Here is a 23582-nt window from a genome sequence, read left to right as displayed (position 1 = left end):
CAAACCATGCAGAATCGGGAGTGGTTTCTTCCATGTCTTCTATTTAGTGGACATGGCAGAGATCATAATTGATGTGCTGTCCCCATTTCAACACTTGGGATTTTTTCCCTCTCTGTCCTGTATTCTTTCTTTTCTTTCTACTTTCTGTTACAGGTGGTCGATATCCATCGGTTGTGTTTTCTGACTGATATATTTACACATTGACAGTAAAGTTTTTTCACGAGATATTGTTGTATAGAAAGAATAAAGCCCTCGATACTCTGTATCTCTACGATTTTATTTGTGTGCCTCCCGCATATTATCGCGTTCTGAATATTCATGTATAAAAAGACATTCGCGATTTATAACTGTTATAACAAAATTATTTGTTTTTAGTATGATAGAACCAATTTCAATTAATTTAAAAAATCATTTTTGCATATTGTAACAGAAGAAACACATCAAATTATTATGAATGCTTCATCGATCATGAATAATTTAAGTCCGAATTATTCTGACGTTTTATCGACTTTTTTTAAATCGGTCTGTCGACGAATAACGTCAGAACTCCGGCCCTCTAAAATATGCGGGAAATAAGCGACCCGCGCCAGGGTCGCTTTTCAAACTAATATTTTAGAAACAAATCGTCACTTTCACACACATGTCGCACATGGATCGAAAGTTCTATTCTTTATGCACAAGATGAACATACTTAACATGCCTCAAACAACCAATGCAATCACTAAAAACATTTTTTTTCAAACTTACTCTGTTTTACTTTACGTTTTTGATAGCGCCGCCTTCTAATGCCACGTGACTAAATTCTTGACGGCCTACGTCATAACGTTGGGACATTCCTTCGGTAACGCGAGGTCTCGTCAAGTCATGTGCTGGCTCATGCCCAAATTTCCATTAAAAACATGGGTTGGTATAGAAAACGTTGGAAAATATTGTTCGTAATGATTTTTGAAANTACAGGTGTCAAACCAAAAATCGGTGAATGGTATATGGTATTCAAGCTATAGAGAAAACCGCCGGGACGAGGTTATCCTTGCCCGTCTCCGAATTGGTCATTCCTACATAACCCATTCTTATTTATTAAAAAACGAAGACCAGCCGCAATGCACAGCATGTCACGAACACTTGTTATTTGGGTCCATTGACCTTCAGCCAACAGAAGATTTTTTTATGATAATATAACAGATCTGTATCAGTTTCACACACATGTCGCACATGGATTGAAAGTTCTATTCTTTATGCACAAGATGAACATTGATAACATGCCTCAAACAACCAATGCAATCACTAAAAACATTTTTTTTCAAACTTACTCTGTTTTACTTTACGGTTTTGATAGCGCCGCCTTCTAATGCCACGTGACTAAATCTTGACGGCCTACGTCATAACGTTGGGACATTCCTTCGGTAACGCGAGGTCTCGTCAAGTCATGTGTTGGCTCTTGCCCAAATTTCCATTAAAAACATGGGTTGGTATAGAAAACGTTGGAAAATACTGTTCTTAAGGATCTTTGAAACAGGTCGCTTATTTCCCGCATATTATAGAGGGCTGGAGTTCTGACATTAATCGACTGACAGACCGATATAAAAAAAAAGTCGATAAAACGTCAAAATAATTCTGACTAGAATAATTTTCACAATCGAGTACAATGAGCATTCAACAACATAAGACATACACACATGTACGCATACACAATACACATGAAGGCACGTCCTTAAATGACCTTAGGTGTGGATAGGTCGTTAAACCCTGTTCGACAGCTGCACATTAAGGTATACAAAGATATAAGTACTTTACAACTATGTTACAACAATAACATTTCTGTCCAGTATGCTAGAAACAATTAATTGTTTTCTTTTGTTTTTTAATTTATTACAAAACACATACATTATAGCATAAGAAATACATATAAAAAAAACTGTAATGCAACATCGGTCATGAATAACCTATACAATTTAGTACATATAATGTCGCGACGATGAAATGTCACCCTCCTGTGGTAATGTGTATCATCATGTGATATTTGCTTCAGAAATGCTACGTGTTTGAGTAAAGGGCCGTAGATTTCGTATCTGAAAAGCAAATAAGGGCTATTAGAAACGGAAACCAAAGTGATAGTGTCGCTTTCATTTATTCAATGTTGGTATTTAGTTTCAAGTGAAACGAAATTCTTATAATATGATATTTCTTATTTTTCAATATAATACAGGACAAAACAACACACAACAAAAAAACTGTAGATTTCAGATAAAACAATCTTACCTACTAAATTAAAACAAATGTCAAGAGATATACCCGATTTTTCATAATCACATAAAAAGTGACAAAGTACCCTTTTCCTGTACGAACGCATGATCACCCGTTTGATGAGAAGATATTAATCAAATGTAATTAGTGATGGTGAATTGTGACGTCACTTTACATTAAATTATTTCTCATCGTCACATGAGTTACAAATACATACGTACAGCAGATAGGCGATGAACATGTACAACTAATGATTAAAAGGTATATTTCTATTGATTTAATCAACTCCAGTTTACATTGATATTGAATTGCGTTTACCTCTCTTTCCTGTAACATTTTTGTAGTCATGTCGCGTAGATTGTCCAGATTCATATTGGTCTCTGTAGGATATGAAAAAGATTTATAACATCCGCAATTTAACATCGTCTGTGGTCCTAGTAACATTAAAAATAGTTCTGTTTCAAACGTGAATTCTTAACTTAGTGTATACTTCACATATGAGTAATATGATAAATGTAGTTTACAGATATTGTTACAAATGATGTATATCAATAATAATGCAAAACCATACAGAATCGGTTAAATCTTGCAGTTATTTTAAACAGTTCTGCATGGCAGAAAATATGGACTTAAAGTAGCTCGCCTGTCAAATGTGGTTGTCATATTTAAGTTTGTACGTTAGTGATTTACATACATTTTGTGTTAAAGGATCCCTATACCTTTTTCACGGTGGATTTTCGTATAACGAGTTATCTCCCTCGTTTTGTTTATAGCTGTAGCAGTATTGGATCGGGTTGCTTAACCGGCAATATTGTAACAATCCTAATGTCAGGGCTGGAATCCCGCTCTAGCATCGGTGAATATTAACACACAGAACACTGCTGTTGATAATGTTGAATTGATTTTTTTATATTATATTCTTTTCAGAAAAGATCTATTAAAGCTAAAGTCATACCGGGAAAATAGTTTCCAATGTCGAGTTACAGTTTGTTCGCAATGGTACGGGGATCCTTTAAGGCTTTTTCCTAACCACAAGTAAGGACAAAGTATTTAGTCATTTCTTTAAGATTGAGTTGTTGGTGACATTTAACATTAATTCAAAAGTGCTGAAATTATTCTATAGCATTTAAGGACAATTACAGAATCTCGATCAATTAATAAATTTGCATATGTATGATCTCACCTTGCAGCATCGCTATCCACATCAGTGTTAACTTTAAAAAACGAATTAAAGTAAAACCTCGTTATACTGCCACCATTTATCCAGAGAATGTTTGGCTTTATAAAGGGGTTTTGCGATAAATTGAGGAAAACGAGAAAATGAATTCTTCCAAAAACGACAAAAAAAGAAATATGTTTGCGTTTAAGGATGTGGCATCTGAGAGACGAGGGGCATGATATCGAGGTTTTACTATATACAGTTAATGTCAATAACGGCATGTTGTTAAAACATTGTATCATTACAAAAATTCCCACAACTAATATTTGTTTATTATTATTGTTATATTATTTACTAACCGTATGCCACTAAAAATGTGTAAGCCATAGGCAAAATGTTCACTGAATTAATAATGCATAGATTAAATTACCAGGGGTATGTTTTTTAAATGCAAAATAACTGGATATTTTAACAAATGGCGTCGTGAATATCGATAACCTGTTTCACAAATATTTAAAAAGAACACCCGGGGACAATATGATATATAGTATGAAAATATTCCTTATCAAGGGAAATAAATCGGACTGTTGTAAGCAAGAGGATACGATAAGGCTGTTATGGCTGTTCATAGTATATGTGATCTGTATTATGTTAGTATATTTCAGCTGGTATCCGTCGAACTACACCAGATTTACCTCTAGCAGTGATTTCATATGATGATTGCATCCCTACGTCCTTTGGGTCGAGTTCTTGATAATGACCTCTACTATGAAAATAAACCACTGTATTAATGTGCATATACAATAATATCAATGTGTTGTGAACTGCGTTTTTTTTTTATTAAATTTGAAGATTAAATCTTTAATTTATAGAAAAACAAACCAGTTAAATCAGTTATGCGAACTGCTTTAAAACGTTTAAATATGATCTACTTTACTTATTTTTTTACATTTTGTCGTCTCACCTTTCAGCATTGTTTGTTTCAGCTGTAAAAGAAATTAAAGTAAAACATCTGTCTATTTCAACACATGGTTGTGATAATTTGCATGATCAGATACATACAAATGCTCTATATGACAAAAGATTCATAGATTCGCGTGTTTGCCATATCATGATATTTGATATATATTTTATACTTGTAGCATTTAATTATATTATATCTACACATTTCATAAAAATGATTGAATATTTTTACATAAGATATTTAGATTTGCAAGCTGGATTATCTTCACAAATTGCCGAGAAACACATTCCTCACGAAGAGTAAGTTATTTACGTGTAAAAAAACAACAGTGTAAAAATATCATATAAAAAAATGTGAAAACCGGATTTTTTGGAAATGGTTATGTGTTGATATAAATTTTGCTAACTTTTTCAAATTGTAATAATGAAGCTTTATAAAAAAAAAATAAGAAGACAATCATATTTACCAGTAGTGGTGCCTTCATAAAGTGATGGTTTTCCAATGTCTTTAGGGTCGAGGTCTTGGTAGTGAGATCTGATTTCGAAACAAAACAACACAAATTAATGAATTTTTTTCAGTCTTTAAAAGTCCTATGTACATGTATGTTTGTTGGTTATAGAATTCTTCCCCACGGTGAAGAACTTGAGTCAGACAAAATCTTTGTTGATATTTTTTACTATAAACGCTGTAGTCGATGTTACAAATCCAATTACTCATACGTACATGTATATTTTTTTTATTTTTTTTTGTGTTTCTCGTTTCACTAACATCTTGCCAAATCTTTTTGTGAGACAGGTCAAAGACAATGCTTGTTCAAACTAGATTTGTCTAGATAGTATGCATTAAAAAGTGTGCTGTCTTCTCTTTTCACTAACATCTTGCCAATTCTTTACTTCGGTACTGATTGTCCCGTGCTTGACATTCAGTTTTAATGTGTGTCATTAAGGACTGGCTAGCATGATGTCAGTAGCATGTGACCAACTCGAGTATCATGCTTCTTTCCATTTAGGGGACGTTGAAAAAATCGAGAATAGACCTTCTTTATCACACTGCAAGTGAAACGTACCAGACGATTAATGTGGGCCCCATGTAGAATCGGGGGTTTCGTGTCTTGATATGCTGCCCCTATTGCAACACTTTTTCGTTTTCCTTCTGTCCTGTCTCCTTTCCTTTCCTTCTACGTTCTGTTTCATGCGTTATCTCCCTAGGAACCCGTCGTCATATGACCCTGGCTGTTTCGATCGTTCTACCTTGTCCAGCCTCTGACATTCCAGTGAGGTAGCACTCAAACACTTCATAACTACCTCAGTCAGTTTGCTGGTTGGTTTTAGTTATGACACAATAGCATGATCATCATTACCATGGTTTAGTGTCGCAAAACTTAATGTATATAATTTGATAACTATCTCAAATGAGGACGGATTCAGAGCGGTGTTTTGTCAATATCATTCATGTTACGATTCACACGCAAATACACAGTAATCATCATTATATAAATATGAGATTCATTAGCAGGTGACAGTGAATATTGTCAACCCGAGAAAACCATTGTCACCCGAGGCGAAGCCGAGAGTGACAATGGGTTTTTGAGGGTTGACAATATTCACTGTCACCTGCTAATGAATCTCATATCTATTTTGTTACACCAAAAGTCTTTCTCAGTTTTTCATTGAGTTTCTGCTTCGTAAAGTCTTCAAAATTACTATCCTCGCCTAGAACTCTCTGAATACCTGGCAGCTTCCTTTTTTGAGTCCTTGGAGGAAAGAATCTCCTTCATATGTAGCTCAGAAACGGCAGCAAACCTCGATAATGACATCTTGTTTGTTGATAGTCTGCTGTTTACAATCGCTATCGCACCGGCGCTTGATAAAATTGGCTGTTGCCGTCAAACGTTCTTGTGACCATCACGGTGGTGAAACGAAGCGGTGAAAAATGGCCACTGTGAAGAACCCGGAACTTACATTTTTCGCGCATGTGGTATTTTTCTCTGTCTCATGGCAATATCAACCGCGCCCCTTAAAACCAATGTATTTTCGGAGATTTTTGTTTAATTTTCTCCCAACCAATCAAATAGCTAGAAATTCACTTGAGGTGTAACAAAAGTTAATGAATGATAGCTAACATTTTAAAGGGTAAATATACCGATTGAATGGTATTGAAATTGGCATGTTTGTTAGATTGTTCTCATGGAACGCATCATATGCATATCTATAGATCAAAAGAAAGTAAATGTATATATACTACCGTGTCAGCACTCAATAAAAAAAATCTGAACTCAAAGACAACACGGTAACACCTCCCAAAAGTAATGAAAGACATAATAGCCCCTAGCAGAAACCGGTCACGACGTCAATTAATAATCTGATTGAGATTTTTTATTGATTTTTTTTTTATTCTTTCCAATGACAATATCATGTTGAACAGTTTACATTAGAAAACCTACATACACCATATTTTATTATGTAAATAGCGTATTTAGGGTATTTAACATAAAAAAACGAAGCTTAGGAAAGATCCAGTCCTCTTGATATATGTATCTATTTTAATTTCATTTGGATTGCTTTTTAAGGAGTGTAAAGATAGACATCCACCTATGATGATTTTATAGTTTATTTTGGCAAGTGCCCCAAAAACGAATGGGATGTTATCTATATATTTACATTAGTAAATACATTGTTTTAAGTCATAAATTAATTTTATTAATTCATTCCCTTACATCCCTTTTTATTTTTGTTTACAATGCCTCTCTCAAGACAAGCGTTACAAAAATACATCCAATTTTTTTTCAAATGTATAGAGTCCCAAAAGAGATGTTTTAAAGTGTTCCTGTTTCATTACAAAAAGTACGTGGTTCTGTTTCAGCATTATTTATTTTCATAAGCAATGTATTTGTATAAATCACTCTACATTAAATAGAACTGGAGACATTTTAAAGCGGCATCATTCGTTACAGAAAAAACGTTGCCACTGTGATCTGGGAACGGTTATTTCTAACTTCTTTTCCTATTTTTTTTATTATGTTATCTGGTAAATCTGTGTACCTGTCTTACAATTAATATCAAACAATTTTGATACTTTGTCAGTTGAGTAATAAACTTTCTTTAATTCAAACACTGCGGAAAACCATGGATAATACTGTGTTATCTCATACTTTCGACAAACAAGTGGAAATTCGCTTGGAAAGATTCAAAAGAGAGAAAACCTACCGATTCGTCCAGTAAGTCATTTATAAAAAAAATACGTCTTCTTTTACTCAACTGTTGTATACAAAGCAATTTTTTTTATTTTAATATCATCGTTGCCTCCAATGGGCTAGAAAAAATAATTTGTCATGTAAAATTTCCTGAGATTGTGAATCTTCTAAATGTTAAAAACATTACTCAAAAAGGTATTTCAGTGTTTGCCTGCCTGTTTTCGTCTAAAGTTTGTAATAAAGAAACGTTTATCACCTACAAATTTCTGTAGTTTGTCTTCTGATCAGAAAGCATGGGATCTTATATGTTTGAATACATTATTATTTCCAAAGCCTGACAAAAAGATTGAACATGTGTCATTCTCCACCGCCGGAACTTAAGTAAATAACTAGATAAACAAGGAAAAGCTCTGGTTTTAATTACAGATATGTTTGCAATTATCGTTAATTGTCTACACGATCAATAATGAAGACGTTTTCGGCCGCTCATAGCTTTTCCTCCGAATTATCTGAAGTAATATCTGTCGTGCCTACTTTTTAACATGAAAGACAGATGTATGCTTGAAAATGAATTTCGGTCATCCAGATGTTGATCATATCTTAAAATCATGACCTCGTACGATTTACGGTATCGCTTACACTTGTCAACATGAACCTTTTATGACAGTAAACTTAACAATACTATACCTTTCTTCTGCATGAGCTGGTATCGTATCTGAAATTAGTTATAAAAATAATAAAAACAAATACAAATTAAATCACGATGTAAACCAATATTAATATTTCAAAGATATACACAATTTTTGTTAGTATATATTTTGTTTTAATTTACATTACTTGGATACATACCTGGATTAAGTACGTCACTGAATTTTACTGGCTTCTGCACAATTCCCTGCTGACCAGCAGCCCTGAAAAGACATCAAATACATTGCAATTGGTACATTATTGTTTACAGTTCGACATGTGATTTGAAGTTATTTTGAAAAAACAGCCACTATTCATTTTGACAATAATGCGAATGAAATTATAAATTATAGCAGTGTGTATCGGATAAAAGTTTACGTGATACAAAAGTATATTATAAAATCATTATTCAATATAGGCATTTTTGTCAATGTTCATTTTGATATTAGCTCAAGTCGGTACCATAAATATCACATGTATCATGAAAAGGTATAAAAAAGCTCACTGGTCTCATTACGTTCATGGTCACATTTCTGGCCTAATTTCTTCTGGTAGTGTTTATATCGAACTTGCAGTGTAAATGTTACTCAGTTATATAAAGTTGTATTCAGCCAATATTAAAAACATTGAAAAAATAAATAATGCAAATTGTGTATACGTTTAATTTAGAAAAGTTCAGTAGAATTGTTACGAATAAGGCATGAATTCCTGTGGGTTTTTTTTTTATTAAACATATGTATTTATATAGATATTATTTCAGTGACAAGAAGCGCGTGTTTAAGTCTTATTGCATAAGAGACATTACCTGTTTAGTACACGTGCCTTTCCTGTAAATGAAATATTAGCAATTAGCGTTTTTTTTTTAGAAAGATATATTGATATTTTCAAATAGTAAATACAATGTACAACATATAATTGTATGAAGTTTACAAGCAATAATCTAAAGTAAATAAGGTCATCATTTATATTTAGTTTCATAAAGGGATTAATACCGAGAAAAATAACAGAAATAACTTTAAAATAAGTTCAATTCCATATGCCGTTGTGGCGTTGTTATCACTGCATGACTAGACTAGACTATAGCAAAAACATCCATTACATGACTTTCTGTTTATCTCACTCAGTGTCGACGTCGACATTCTTCATTTTGTGGATTGAACACTGACAATTCTGATTGGTCACATTGACAATGATGTATTTTATCTGGTAAAAAGTACTAGTGATAATTTTTGCTTTATGAAATATGTGACTTTATTAAATAGAGAGAGTTGAATATCTCACTCTTAAATATGATAAATACTGTTTTTTGTTATTCATTTGTACGTGGAATCGTGTTTTATAAATGGGTTAACTCATTGCCTTCAATTTTGCTATGACATGTTCAGGGGTGCACAGAGCGAAAGTAAGTGTCACCCCTGGAGATCGAGGATGCGTTCTCGTGTAATATTTGTCAACCAAAGTACAGTCCCACGGNCTAGCCGCGTGCCTTCAATTTTGCTATGACATATTCAAGGGGTGCACAGAGCGAAAGTAAGTGTAACCCCTGGAGATCGAGGATGCGTTCTCGTGCAATATTTGGAGATTTGTCAACCAAAGTACAGTCCCACGGTTATAAACTATATTTGATTATTGGGGGAGGGGGGGGTGATATTGTAAAGAACAAATCTTACGGTAAACAAATACAGAGATTCCAAAACAAACCACTGCTGCTACAATCAGGATTGCGCTAACAACGATCACTGCAGTTGAGGTAGGTCCAACAGTATCTTGAGAAGCAGTACATACATTGATGATACCTGTAGGTGGTATGAATAATCTAGTAGGATATATTTACAAATAATCAATATCATAGTAAAACTTGGAATATCTAGTATAGGAGACGTGAGGTTATTTATTAAAATCAAATCATCAAAAGATATGAAAGAAAACATAGCATAAATGTTTCATATAACGCAACTATTGACATGTTATTTGTGACGTTTTGATGATTTTTAATCTTTAAGCGAAGTGATGCGTTATTAAAAGGAATTTTATTTATCACTAAAACAATACTAGTAAGAATGGGAACATTAAATCACAGTATACATCAAATGATCTAAAACATGGATGCCCCATGAAATATCGGAAGCTTATTTCCTAAAGGGTCAATTAAATTTCTCTTTCTTGAAATATGTTCTTTCACTTTCTCAAACAAATAATCAGTGAAGCGTATTTACACTTATGATATCAGAGATTAAGAAAAATAAAAAATAATCAGTACACAAAGTACATTCTGTATATGGTATATTTTATTATATTGCAAAATTAAAACTATGTAGGTGCAGGCAATTTCGCATTGTGATTCTGTCTTCATAATTTACATAGTACGTTATTGTATCATAATAACAGATATAGGTGACAATCTTCATAGGGAATAAAGTCACGTCGCCGAAATGTCCACTGCTGCAGTTATTTACCATTCAAATAAAAAATAACCATTTGCTTGTGTTTTTTTAATCAATATTAAAGAAATATTGCCGGATTACAACATACCCGGTGCGGTTACTGCAGTCAGTTCCGCCGAAACGCTCGAGCCGGCAGTATTGCTCGCTGTGACGTTAATATAGTACTGTGTGTTTGTCCGCAAGTCCGTAAGAGTCGTAAATTGGGTGTCTCCGGTACCTTCGACATCAACTGACATCACATCCGTAACGTCACAGTCTACGCATGAGTACGCTATGGTGAAGGTGTTGGCCGAATTATCCTGGTCATTGGGTGTCCATTTCAACGTCAGTGATGATGACGACAGTTTCGTGATGCCAAATATTTTTGGTGTCCTTGGCATGGCTGTAATGGCAGATTGTGTTACATTTAAGGAAAAGCGACTAAAATAAATCTGCTGCACCCATTGAAATATTTGTATTTTTTGAACTTCTACCTTTTATTTCCTAGAGCCTTGCTTGACAATACCTCAAGAGGGCCTGCATCGCTCACCTGGTATTAATCTCACAATCTTAAAATACAGCTACAGGCAGAATATCAGTGTTTGATTCATAAGAACCTATTAAAAGATTTAAACATATGACGCCTGTGACCTTGAATGTCGAACAAGGAATTTAGGTTGAAAGTGGGTCAACGTCATTCATTTGATAAAATGCGTTGCCCTTCATCCCAGCATGCTACAGGCCAAATTTCATCACACTGGGTCTTTTGGTTATTGAGAAGAAGTCTTTTGAAGATTTTACGACATTTGACCCCTGTGACCTTGAAAGTGGGTCAAGGTCATTCATTTGAACAAACTTGGTAGCCCTTTATCCCAGCATGATACAGACCCAATATCAGTACCCTGGGCCTTTTGGTTATTGAGAAGAAGTTGTTTGAAGATTTTAAGACATTTGACCCCTGTGACCTTGGAAGTGGGTCAATGTCATTCATTTGAACAAACTTGGTAGCCCTTCATCCCAGCATACTACTGGCCAAATATAATCAGTTTGGGCCTCTAGGTTATTCAGAAGGAGTTGTTTAAAATAAAAAGTTGACACCGGACGGACGACGGACGCCGCACCATGCCATAAGCTCACTTGGCCTTTCGGACCAGGTGAGCTAATAAAACCAAACCATTTAGACTTTTTATTATATTGCATTGACATTCTGCCAGCAAGAGATATTTTTTTATAACAATAATAACAGATCCCATTTCCTTTAACACGTTTTATTTCCATTTTAATGGCCCTTATGTTGATGGGCCGTTTAGAATCCAATAACTATCTATATATTAACAATCTCTAAATTTTAAAATTCATAATGGCCATTTCGCGTCTTATTACCTGTTTGTGAGGATTTTATTTTTTGAAATTACCAGTTTGCTTATATGTGTTCGATTTATTAATTTTGTACTTGCATATAAATAGATACAACCAATTATACATATTATAATATTAACGATTTACTACTTACATATAACTTCTAATGTTAAGTTTGCAGTCGTTGTACCAATACTGTTGCTGGCGGAACACACATACACGCCAGCATCTCTCGGAGAGATTGTGGTTAAATTGTATATACCAGTGCTGGACACCGTGGTTGTCCCCGTCCTCCACGATATTGAGGTGACAGGTGGATTGGTGTTAGTCGCCGTACACTGAAAGGTAACGCCTGTCTGGCCTTCCTCAACAATGTAAGGGTTACTAGACGGACTGATGACTAGGTAAGGGCGATCTGTTAACGTTAAAGGTAATTAGAGAAACAAAAAGACACAGGGTATAATGAGCTGTAACATTAACATTTCTTGTTTATTTAGTAATAATAATGTCGTGCAATTCATCCTTTGGACATTTCAATCTAATACCATGAATAATAAATAATATACTAAGAATGTCGTACATATTTCCATTACATATATAGAGGATCTGTTGTAAGTTTCCCCTCATATTAGATTTATGATACGAGTTTTGGATTTTTCATGTTTGCGAGAATGATAATTCTAATATGAAGGGAAACGTATGACAGATTCATTTAACACAAAGTTAACTGTATAATTGTGATCTGAAACGAATAGTTCACACTTGGCCGCTTCTGAACAGATGCAAAATGCGTCCGATTCACAATGACATGACGTCACATTGATTTTTCCTATTCGAATGTGACGTCATTTCCGGAGTGATGTTACACACGTTACGTAAACATAATGTATGTGATGGCTTTATGCCACTGAATAACACGGTATGCATATGATAAACATTAATATTTACTTTAATTACGTATGCATACATGTATACCATATACCTTGAACTGTTACCTAAGATGTTATAGGACGTTTATCCCATTAAGTCTAACCAAACCAAATCTATACATCAGGTTACATTGTTTCTATTCCTAACCAAGCTTGATTCATTGTATCTTCCAGATATTGTTTTTTTTTGTCATTTGTCTTGTAAACTGATCAGATAAATATTATATGAGTGTATGGATTGAAGCTTAACTTAAAACTGAAAATCTAGTATGAACCCGTCGTAACATTAAAAAGTTTTGATGAAATAATAATAATAAATTGCAAAGGCTATAAACTTGTAAATCTATCTTAAGTGATAAATACGAGGAAAACAAATTGATTTTTATTAAAAGGTCTATGACAACAAACATTCAATTATTGACGTTTTATTAACATTAGATTCAGTATATTGTGCCGAATTTTACAAAAGGATTAAACTAAAATGTAAGCGATAACTTGATAGTATCAAGTGAATGAGCTGATGAATGGAGTCGATCTTAAGATGAACTCTACATGAACTGCCTTATTTTCCTCAAGGGTACCTCAATAAATAACCCGACGATATCGACAAAAACAAAATCTAAGCCTTAGTTAATATTGGGTAAGCAAATGTATTGTTTTACATATGAACGTTATAAGGCAATACAAAACAGTTTACATGTATGTTAGATGACGTAATTAAATCATATGTAAAACAATATCTCTGACTCTATTCACAATTAAACAACTAGAACAAATCGATAAATGAAACAATTACATAAACAAGGGAAACAACAAAACTAGGGAAAGACGTGAATTTGCCACAACGTTAATATCAGCAAAATTAAGGGTAAGTATTTCAGGTACTACATGTAATGAAATAGTTCTGCATTTAACATTTCTTTACTTACACATTTTAATTTGTTTTCATTATTGTAACAAAGTTGATGGTTACAGCATGACTTATTTAACTTCAAGTATTTTAACTTAATCACTCGATCAATCTACTGACACTATATAAGTATACATTAGTATTAATAAACTTACACAATACGGCTATAACCACAGCTGTGGATGACTCGCCGACATCATTCCTAGCAGTACATCTGTATGTCCCATGCTCTGATCTGTCCAGTTGTCCCAGTGACAACACAGCTGAGGCAGTAAAATTGGTGAAGTCAGGTTTTGTCCAGATGAAAATACAGCTAGGTCTACAATCAGCTGTACAGGTGATGTCCGGTAACCTATCACCCTCGTTTCTTGTGTAGACCGTATCAGGCGGGGACAAAGAAATTGATTCTCCTGGACCATCTTTATGAAAACGGCGTATATAATTAAAATTAGATCAAGTATGTGATTATATCAATATCAAAATATTCAGAAAAACGAAAAACCATGTAAACTATGACAGGTTACAGTATATATTCTTTAAACGACATAAAGAGTATATTTGATAGTAATCTGGTTACGATTTTAGCCAAATTGCCGTTTATCTTGTGAAATCAAGCAATAAAACCACTAGATAAACATGTCGTAAACAGACAGAGTAACTCTTACCTACTATTGCAAGCGTGTACTCGGGACTGTCCTGGGATATATTTATCAGATTTATGTTGGTGCGTCTACAAAACCAAATAGATCCATGGTCTCCTGTCTGTGGTTGTATGACCCACCGGAACACTGTACCAAGGCCTCCAGTCGACGTGGTAACACAAGAGCAAACATCCGGTGTACAGAGGACAGGTGGGCTGGCTTTGGTGTTATAGCATTGGTCACCAGCTACTTGTATCACACCTACTGTAGTAGACAAGTCAGGACGACGGTAAAATGTAACATCATTTGCCTCCTCTGGTACATTGCACGTCAATGTAAACTCACTTCCGGGCACAGCCCATTCGGATGACCCAGTTAACGTAACAGCATCTGTGATTATTAAACTCTTCTTTAGATAAGTTTGTGAAATTGAAAAAAAAAACACGTTATGATTTGTTGGTTAGAGTTAGTTTTGCAAAACTGATATTGTTTTTATTACACTTAGGTATGCACTTCGGCGATTCCTGTGTGATAAATTTCAATAAAACTGGCTGAGCTATATGTTTTTCGGATTTTCCATCGATCTTGTCAACAAGGTGATTGCAAGCCTTTGCTTTTGTTCACAAATATAACTTATACAAATATCCATATGTTGTAGAGCGCTTAAGAGAAATTATACAAATTATATAGGGCGCTTTATAAATGTTGTATATATTATTATTATTTTCGTTTAAACAAAGAATAACATTTAGCCATTCTTTATTAATATGATTTTTGAACACATTTATATCTATAATGCCAAACAACTTTCTTCTTCCTAATGTCTCCCTTGACAATGCCTCACTTTTGGCCTTTAGTTGAACATTCGCCCCTGTGAGTAGGGCTTTGGGCTCTGTCCCCTAGCCGAAACATACCAGAGTCTGTAAAAATGGTAGTTTCTACTCCTGCTTAACGCTCAGGAATTTAGGAGTGGGACGACTAGTTCTCCCGTTGTCAGTATAATGTGACCGGGTGGGGTGACCTTCTGGGTGTCTTCGGCAGTATGTTTCAGCGAGATAGCACTATAAAGTCGGCATCAGTTCCGCGCTATCACAAGGAGACAAACACGAACATATCGCAGCCTCCCAAACCACACACGCATGCATCTTGCACACAGGGGAGGCCGTCCATAAATGACTATAGCTGTTGATAGGACGTTAAACAATACTAACCCAAACCAAACCAAACATATTTAATGCAGATACGACAAAATTGATTTTCTAATGAATTAAACACTTAACATTTTTTTTGCATATTTGGATCTTATTTTCTATCTAAATAACATTTGTTCTTTACAAGGACAATCCGCTAATATTAAAAAAAATCACATTGTTAGATAATCGGAGGAGATTAGTTAGACTATAAAATATCCTTCAAGTTTATATAAAATTATGTATGGTGTTTCAATTATACAAGGACAGTTCATCATAGTAATTTTTAGACCAATTTGGCCTTCTACGTTTTTTTGAACTCGGCATCACCAATGAGTCCTTCAAAGATGCATCAGCTGTATGACGTTTTTTTGGCACATTGTATTTGTTACATAATTTCTTAAATGAAACCCCTTTTGTGCCTTCAGTTTTATATAAGGTCCCAAAAGGGGCGATGACTATAGCAGATATATTTTTGTCTCATCATATTTTTTGTATAAGGTGACCGGGCGGAATGCTGTGCTGGATGCAATCAGCATGGTATTTCACTGAGATAGCACTATAAAGTTGGTACCAGATCCGCGCTATCGCAAGGAAGCAATTACACCAACATACCCTGCCTCGAGCACACATACACTCACATCACGCATTAAGTAACGTCCTTAAATGACCTTCGTTATTAATAGGACGTTAAACAAAATCAATCCAATCTCACTATTTTAAACGAAAATGGAACAAAACAAATGCCACGTTTCTGCTGGCGCTTCAATATTAGTTGTTTCTTACGATCAAGCAGAGAAGGATGTAATTCGTTGGTTCTTGACAACAGATAAAGTGTCTCATTTTTACGATTGTTCGCAATCACGTCATTTACCCGCGAAATAGCGCAAATATCATACCCTAGGACATTTCCTGCTAAACGGTATGACAAGCAACCAGCAGTTAGTCAAGACTTTGTCTGTCAGATATCTAGTTTCAGTTATTGGCAGGAATATCATTTCTTTTGTGATCCCGATCAATGACCAACTTCAGGAAGTACAGGAAAATTAAAACTAACCAGCTATTTTTAGTGTATAGTCCGGACTCTGCCTTATTTGGTCTGTCAAATTAAAGTTAGTACGCCCACAAAACCACTCGGATCCGTGGTCTCCACTCTGTGGTCGTAAGACCCATCGGAACACTGTACCACGGCCTCCAGTCGAGGTTGTTACACAGGAACAGACATCCGGTGTACAGAGGACAGCTGGGCTGGCTTTGGTGTTATAGCATTGGTCACCAGCTACTTGTATACTTCCTACTGGAGTAGAAACATCAGGACGGCGGTAAAATGTAACAATGTTTGCCTCCTCTGGTACCTCACACGTCAGTGTAAACTCACTTCCGGGAACAGCGTACTCTGACGACCCATTTAATGTAACGGCATCTGTAATAATAATTAAAAAAACTTCCGTTTAAGATTTTAGGCTTGAGTGTCCGTGATTATTACTTTTACATGTTGACCAGTATGCCCTTCAGTGATACTTGTGTGATCAAACCATATAGCAACGACTGCAGTTTCCTCAATGAACGTTTATATTAAAAGTATCATGTAAGTTATTTAGTGTATTGCTTAACGGCCCAGCAACGGTGAAGTCAAATCGGGCCAGACAACAAAAACCAGGGCACAATAACAAAATGTAATACACAAAAAGAAATTTAAAAGAAAAAGGTTAAAAACTGTACACATAGGCATACAGCAAAAACTGTCTGATATTATTTAAGAAAAAAATGTCCCACATTTCCATTTTTTGTATAAACCATGCAATTTCACGAAGATTCTCGAAATCTTTGACAAATTCATTGAGTGGTGTTTTTTTTCAAATCGGGCACATCCTAACAATGGTCTCGAATCTGTGTAAGATCGGCACATTCGATCAATAGGGACTGTTGACCCACCAGTGGGGTGAGTTTATCGTTGATGTTATCTGACCATCTGTGTTACCACTTACAAGTGCGTTTGATGTGTAGGTAATATTGTTGTATTTTTCGTTAACAGGCGGATATCGTTTAACATTGCCTTAATAATGCAAAAAAAGGTTTTGATCGTCCTCGAACAAGTAATTGAAATCACTTCGAAAAGTCGCCAACTACATAACCCCTACTCAAGTCGAATTAAGCAGCCTAAGAGACACTGACACAGCAGGAAACGCACCAGGAATCACGAAATGTGGTTTGTTAAGATTAGTACCGTGATTTGGTATGAGACTTTATTGGTATGAATAATAAATGCTCAGTTTGTTTTGAACACAAACAGCCATTAAAAACATATTTTTCAAAATAAGTATTCAATTACTGTTTGTGTTCTAAATTAAGTTAGCTTTGAATAGTATAGTGATTTTAAATATCGTATTCTATTAAAGCTATTTTCAACAAGGGACAAATTAATTTATTACGATTATTAAATAATGGCGGAAATTAGCAAAAAAATCAAACTTCATACAAAGTTTATATTGAATACAGTTTTGCAGACAATTTAAATCAAAATAGAGTTCTTGCCTTGAAACAAAATTGAATAATCTTTGAAACAAAATGATAAGTCGGCGTGCTATATTTCCTATATGTTTATGTTGTCGTGATGAATGGATATGCCAACACCAAGGTAGTAATTGCTGAAACTACCAATATGATGACAGTTAGCATTTCCCTCCAAAATATTCACTATATCTGGAGGAACACACATATTGTTATCATATTGGTAGATTCAACGATTACTACTTTGATGCTGGCTTATAATAATGTATACAAATATCATTTTTTTCAATATTTTAAAACCCGTGAGTATTCTGTAGAAGGCGCACACATTTCATATTAGTGATCAATGAAGGAATCGAAGTTGTGAGGATGTTTACTACAAACCCAGCGCAAAACATCATGTTAGGTCATAAACTATAACATGTGTAAATATATATAAATATATATATATATATGATATCCCGTACAAAGGTCGGTGTGATATATAACATATCAATAATTCATAGCTCAGATAGCTAAGCAGGACAACAAAGTAAGGTGTAGGTAGCACAGTGTGACAACAATATAAGGTGTAGATATCACAGTGTGACAACAAAGTAAGGTGTAGATATCACAGTGTGACAACAAAGTAGGTGTAGATATCACAGTGTGACAACGAAGTAAGGTGTGATATCACTGTGACAACAAAGTAAGGTGTAGATAGCACACTGTGACAACAATATATGGTGTAGATAGCACAGTGTGACAACAATCTATGGTGTAGATAGCACAGTGTGACAACAATATATGGTGTAGATAGCAGTGTGACAACAATCTAAGGTGTAGATAGCACAGTGTGACAACAATATAAGGTGTAGATATCACAGTGTGACAACAAAGTAAGGTGTAGATATCACAGTGTGACAACAAAGTAGGTGTAGATATCACAGTGTGACAACAAAATAAGGTGTAGATATCACAGTGTGACAACAAAGTAAGGTGTAGATATCACAGTGTGACAACAAAGTAAGGTGTAGATATCACAGTGTGACAACAAAGTAAGGTATAGGTAGCACAGTGTGACAACAAAGTAAGGTATAGGTAGCACAGTGTGACAACAAAATAAGGTGTATATATCACAGTGTGAACAACAAAGTAAGGTGTAGATAGCTCAGTATTACAACAATACATGGTGTAGATAGCTTAGTGGGACAATAATATATGGTGTAGATAGCTCAGTGGGACAACAATCTATGGTGTAGAAAGCTCACTTGAACAACAACCTATGGTGTAGATATCTTAGTAGTACAACAATCTATGGTGTAGATAGCTCAGTGGAACAACAATCTATGGTGTAGATAGCTCAGTGGAACAACAATCTATGGTGTAGAAAGCTCACTGCAACAACAATCTTAGTGTAGATAGCTCAGTGGGACAACAATATATGGTGTAGATAGCTCAGCGGGACAACAATATATGGTGTAAATAACTCAGGGGGACAACAATATATGGAGTAGATAGCTCAGTGGAACAACAATCGATGGTGTAGAAAGCTCACTGCAACAACAATCTTAGTGTAGATAGCTCAGTGTTACAACAATCTGTGGTGCTTACAACTAAGTGGGAAAACAATATATGGTGTAAATAACTCAGGGGGACAACAATATATGGAGTAGATAGCTCAGTGTGACAATAATCTGTGGTGTAGATAGCTCAGTGGAACAACAATCGATGGTGTAGAAAGCTCACTGCAACAACAATCAAGTAAGGTGTAGATAGCACAGTGTGACAACAATGTGTGGTGTTTACAACTAAGTGGGACAACAATATATGGTGTAGATACATGTAGCTCAGTGGGACAACAACCCAACCTATGGTGTAGAAGATAGCTCAATGGGACAACAATCCGTTGTGTCGACAACTTAGTGGGACATCAATCTGTGGTTAACATAACTGCTCGGTAGAATACTAATGTATGGTGTAGATAGCTCAGTGGAATAACAATCTGTGGTGTACATAACCGTTGCCTTATCATGGAAAGATTCGGTCTGCTTTGTCCAACTGCATGATCGTAAGAGACGACTATGGTGACACAATTAGGTTTAATATTACGACAATCGTACGCTCAGGTAGAATTTTTCCTTTTTAAGTTAATCAAGTTAAATATGTAAAAAAAAAACCAGGGCAAACCCGAAAGGAGAAACTTAACATATACGGACTTCGCCTCTTTAAACATATAGTGCACTGAAAATGTAGCTCCGTATTTCAGAACATTAGACATACATGCATGTACATGTTGAATTCGATGTATAATATTTTTTAATGCACTCAAACCTACATCATAGTACATGTAATACTCATATATGCGAAGTGTTCGTATAGTTTGTGTTTGTGACACTGCTGGGTTGTGTATGATAATCTATAAAAAGAATACTTGGAAAAGCAAATGTCTACCTTGATAAAGACAGTATACGTACCTATATACGAAAGCGCCGTTATCAGTAAGAAACATCTACTGATCATACCTCCTATGCCCTTCAAATACATGTGTGTTGTCATCTGCTACAGAGCTAATCTTGTTTTTTGTAAAATGTTAAATACTGATTGGGTTTTAAACTTCCTTGTCTGTGTAACCTAGATATGTCCTACATGTGCCACACATACTCGGCTTTTGTAAACATATTTACCCAGGTCGCTGCCTACTTACTCGGCGACGGCAGTGATTTATCCACTTGTGATGTTGATGTCGGTTATATATAGCATACATATTAAGCTTAAAGTAAAAGCATATTTTCTGTATTTTTTTTTATTTTTCTTAAGTTTATTATGAATACAATTACAATGTTGCGGAACTTGAAGAAATTGGCGGCTTCTAACGTCTTTTTACGTTTACGCTCCGATTCCCCTCAATAAGCATTAACAGAGAAAAAATGCATTCATTGGCGAGAAAGGTAATGGCCGCAATTTAATATGTGACATTTAAAAGTTCCCCTCCGACTTTGAATAAGTTAAGGAGAAGCAGAAACTAACATTATTCTACATCTATTCGGGGGTATCATTTACACTGACGACTTAAACATTATGTTGCAACAGCATGTAACTTGCCAAATATCATCATCCTAACTAGGTCTCTTTGTTTATCAGGACGGCGCGTCTAATTACCCTATACCACCCAATACCACCCAATACTACCCAGTTATGAACCAAATACCTCTTCATTACTGTGAAATATCACCTTTGTAGACGTTATTTACTTCCATCTGCCATCTTTTATCGGGAAATATGCGACTTGGTGCCGAAAACATCACCGAATTGCCGTGACTATGACCCAATACTACGGCGGCCAGGGCTCACCCTGGACCTAAAGACTCAGTAGCTAAAAAAGTAGCCATGTTTGAATTTCAGTAGCCATTTTTTTTTAAACAGTGGCCATACTTTCTCGGCCTCCAACCGTTACGGATAGGCCCTCCATTAAATTCATTAAATATTTAATATTTTTTGCAGTGCAACTATTCAATATGATGTTAAATTAAGGAGTACTCTGTTAAATTCATTTCTTTGTTATGCATCATGTTTATAAATTAATTCATAATGTGATATTTTTTTAATCCTTTCAGATTTTATGGCTGTAATTTTAAGAAAATATGATTTAAATTAAAATGCTGAAAATTTCCACCAGAACTTTTTATTTTTCAAAAGAGAGACTTTTTCAGACTTTATCTCATTTCTTGACACAGGAATTGTGAAAAAATCTAGGCTGAAAAGTTTAAATTATAAGATATTATTCGCCTTTAATTCCGTGCCTTCAATCAAAAAATAAAACTAATAAAATCCAAATAAAAAGTAGCCTCAGTGATGCAATATTGATAATTATTTTTCCGTTATTCATGTTTTAAGTAAAAAAAAATACATGAATATATTTAAAAAGATCACACATTTCAAATGTAAATGGCAGTAGAACACATTTGAACGGAAAAGGACGAATTTATAACGGTATTAACAAACCCTTCGAAATAAATCGGGAGCACATATCACTTCGCGCAACTTGGCCTTTCCTGTGCACGTGTCGTCGATTGGCACCTAATACAAGCGATTCTGAATGGTTTGCTGTTCTAAAAACCGCATAACTGCGATGCTAAATAACTTTTCTCGATCACATGAAATTCTAAAACGTCTAACCACGAAGGTACACAGTCAGATACGATAAAGGGCCTACCGTTTGAAGTGATCTGAAAGGCCGAAAATCAGCACTTCGACATGGTGTTTCAAGGCGATACTTACACTTTCTAATCAAGCATATCGGACGTATTTATGCTTTCTACGGTACTGGAAAAGGTAAATGAATACCATGTACACTAATTTAAATATACTGAACCTATAAATTTGTTGGATGCGGTGTTTGAACGAGTTTATTGGATCGACTTACGGCGCCGTCAAATGTACGTGTGCGAGACCACCTATGTGTGACTCGCTTATCAGACTGTTTTCTCAACGTCAAAGGGTCATGTAATTAACTTGACCCGACTGTCCATTATTGCACAAGAATTACAACACTTGTTGCCACCTGAAGCTTGATAATTGACTTTACAACTTAGACAAAAGCATTAATTAACTCGCAGTCGTACAGCGCGCGCTGATCTGTGACGGCCCTGATTATTTTTACGCAATCAGTGTCAGCCACAATACACACGTGAGTTCGAGTAGACGGATCGTTCTCTGGGACAAAGATACAGAGTTTCCCCATTTTTAAAAACTTAGTAGTCAATTTAGTAGCCACATCGAATTTTTAGTAGCCAATAAAAAATAAAAGTAGAGCATGAGCCCTCATTCGGATTGCGTGAGCCCTGCTACCCCATATACCACCAACTACTACCCAATACTACCCCATACGACCCAGTTATGAACCAAATACTTCTTTATTACTGTGAAATATCACATTTCTTGAAGTTATTTACTTCTATATGTCACATCCTATCTGGAATTATGCGATTTGGTGCAGAAAACATCACCGAAATGCCGTGACTAGGGGTTCGACGATTTACAGGAACGGGCAGAAATCTATTAATTATTATATATACATTAATGAATATATATATTAGATACATTTAAGTATCATTATCGGGTACAAGATATATTTGATAAAAGAATTGCAATTACATGATACTATATTAATTCTATTCATGTCATAAAATGGTGTTATTAAGATCATATATATAAATTTAACAGGAAATATTTATAAAATTTGAAATTACTTTTCAAAAATGTTAGTTTTTCAATTTTGTTAAACATAACAGTATCAATTATATAACAATGCTGGAGAAGAACCTTCAGTTAAATTAGATACTCAAATACTATGAAATTCAAAAAGTATATGGATTGTATATGATTCGAAG

General features: G+C 34.9%; 1 protein-coding gene across 3 annotated transcripts; it reads right to left on the bottom strand.

The window, feature by feature from the left end:
• Nucleotides 1–1516: 1516 nt before the first annotated feature.
• LOC110443475 (basement membrane-specific heparan sulfate proteoglycan core protein-like) lies at nt 1517–20839 on the bottom strand. Of its 3 annotated transcripts, none has more exons than XM_021487700.1 (16): nt 20667–20839; nt 16757–17122; nt 14534–14899; nt 14024–14287; nt 12184–12444; nt 10780–11073; nt 9918–10043; nt 9053–9074; nt 8410–8471; nt 8248–8275; nt 4834–4901; nt 4368–4389; nt 4099–4169; nt 3428–3458; nt 2563–2624; nt 1517–2069 (listed from the first exon to the last, which is right to left on the bottom strand). In XM_021487700.1, exons 1-16 carry the CDS (start codon nt 20746–20748, stop codon nt 2035–2037), a joined length of 2160 nt encoding a protein of 719 aa, XP_021343375.1. In that variant the 5' UTR covers nt 20749–20839; the 3' UTR covers nt 1517–2034. The 3 variants fall into 3 exon arrangements, 2 of the variants coding, with proteins under 2 accessions (XP_021343375.1, XP_021343376.1); XM_021487701.1 differs by having other exon boundaries at nt 4099–4166; XR_002462114.1 differs by lacking the exon at nt 1517–2069 and having other exon boundaries at nt 3428–4166.
• Nucleotides 20840–23582: the final 2743 nt, after the last annotated feature.

Source organism: Mizuhopecten yessoensis, unplaced genomic scaffold, assembly GCF_002113885.1.
Source record: "Mizuhopecten yessoensis strain PY_sf001 unplaced genomic scaffold, ASM211388v2 scaffold716347, whole genome shotgun sequence".
Lineage (NCBI taxonomy): Eukaryota > Metazoa > Mollusca > Bivalvia > Pectinida > Pectinidae > Mizuhopecten > Mizuhopecten yessoensis.
This window is presented reverse-complemented; position numbering and strand designations above follow the sequence as displayed.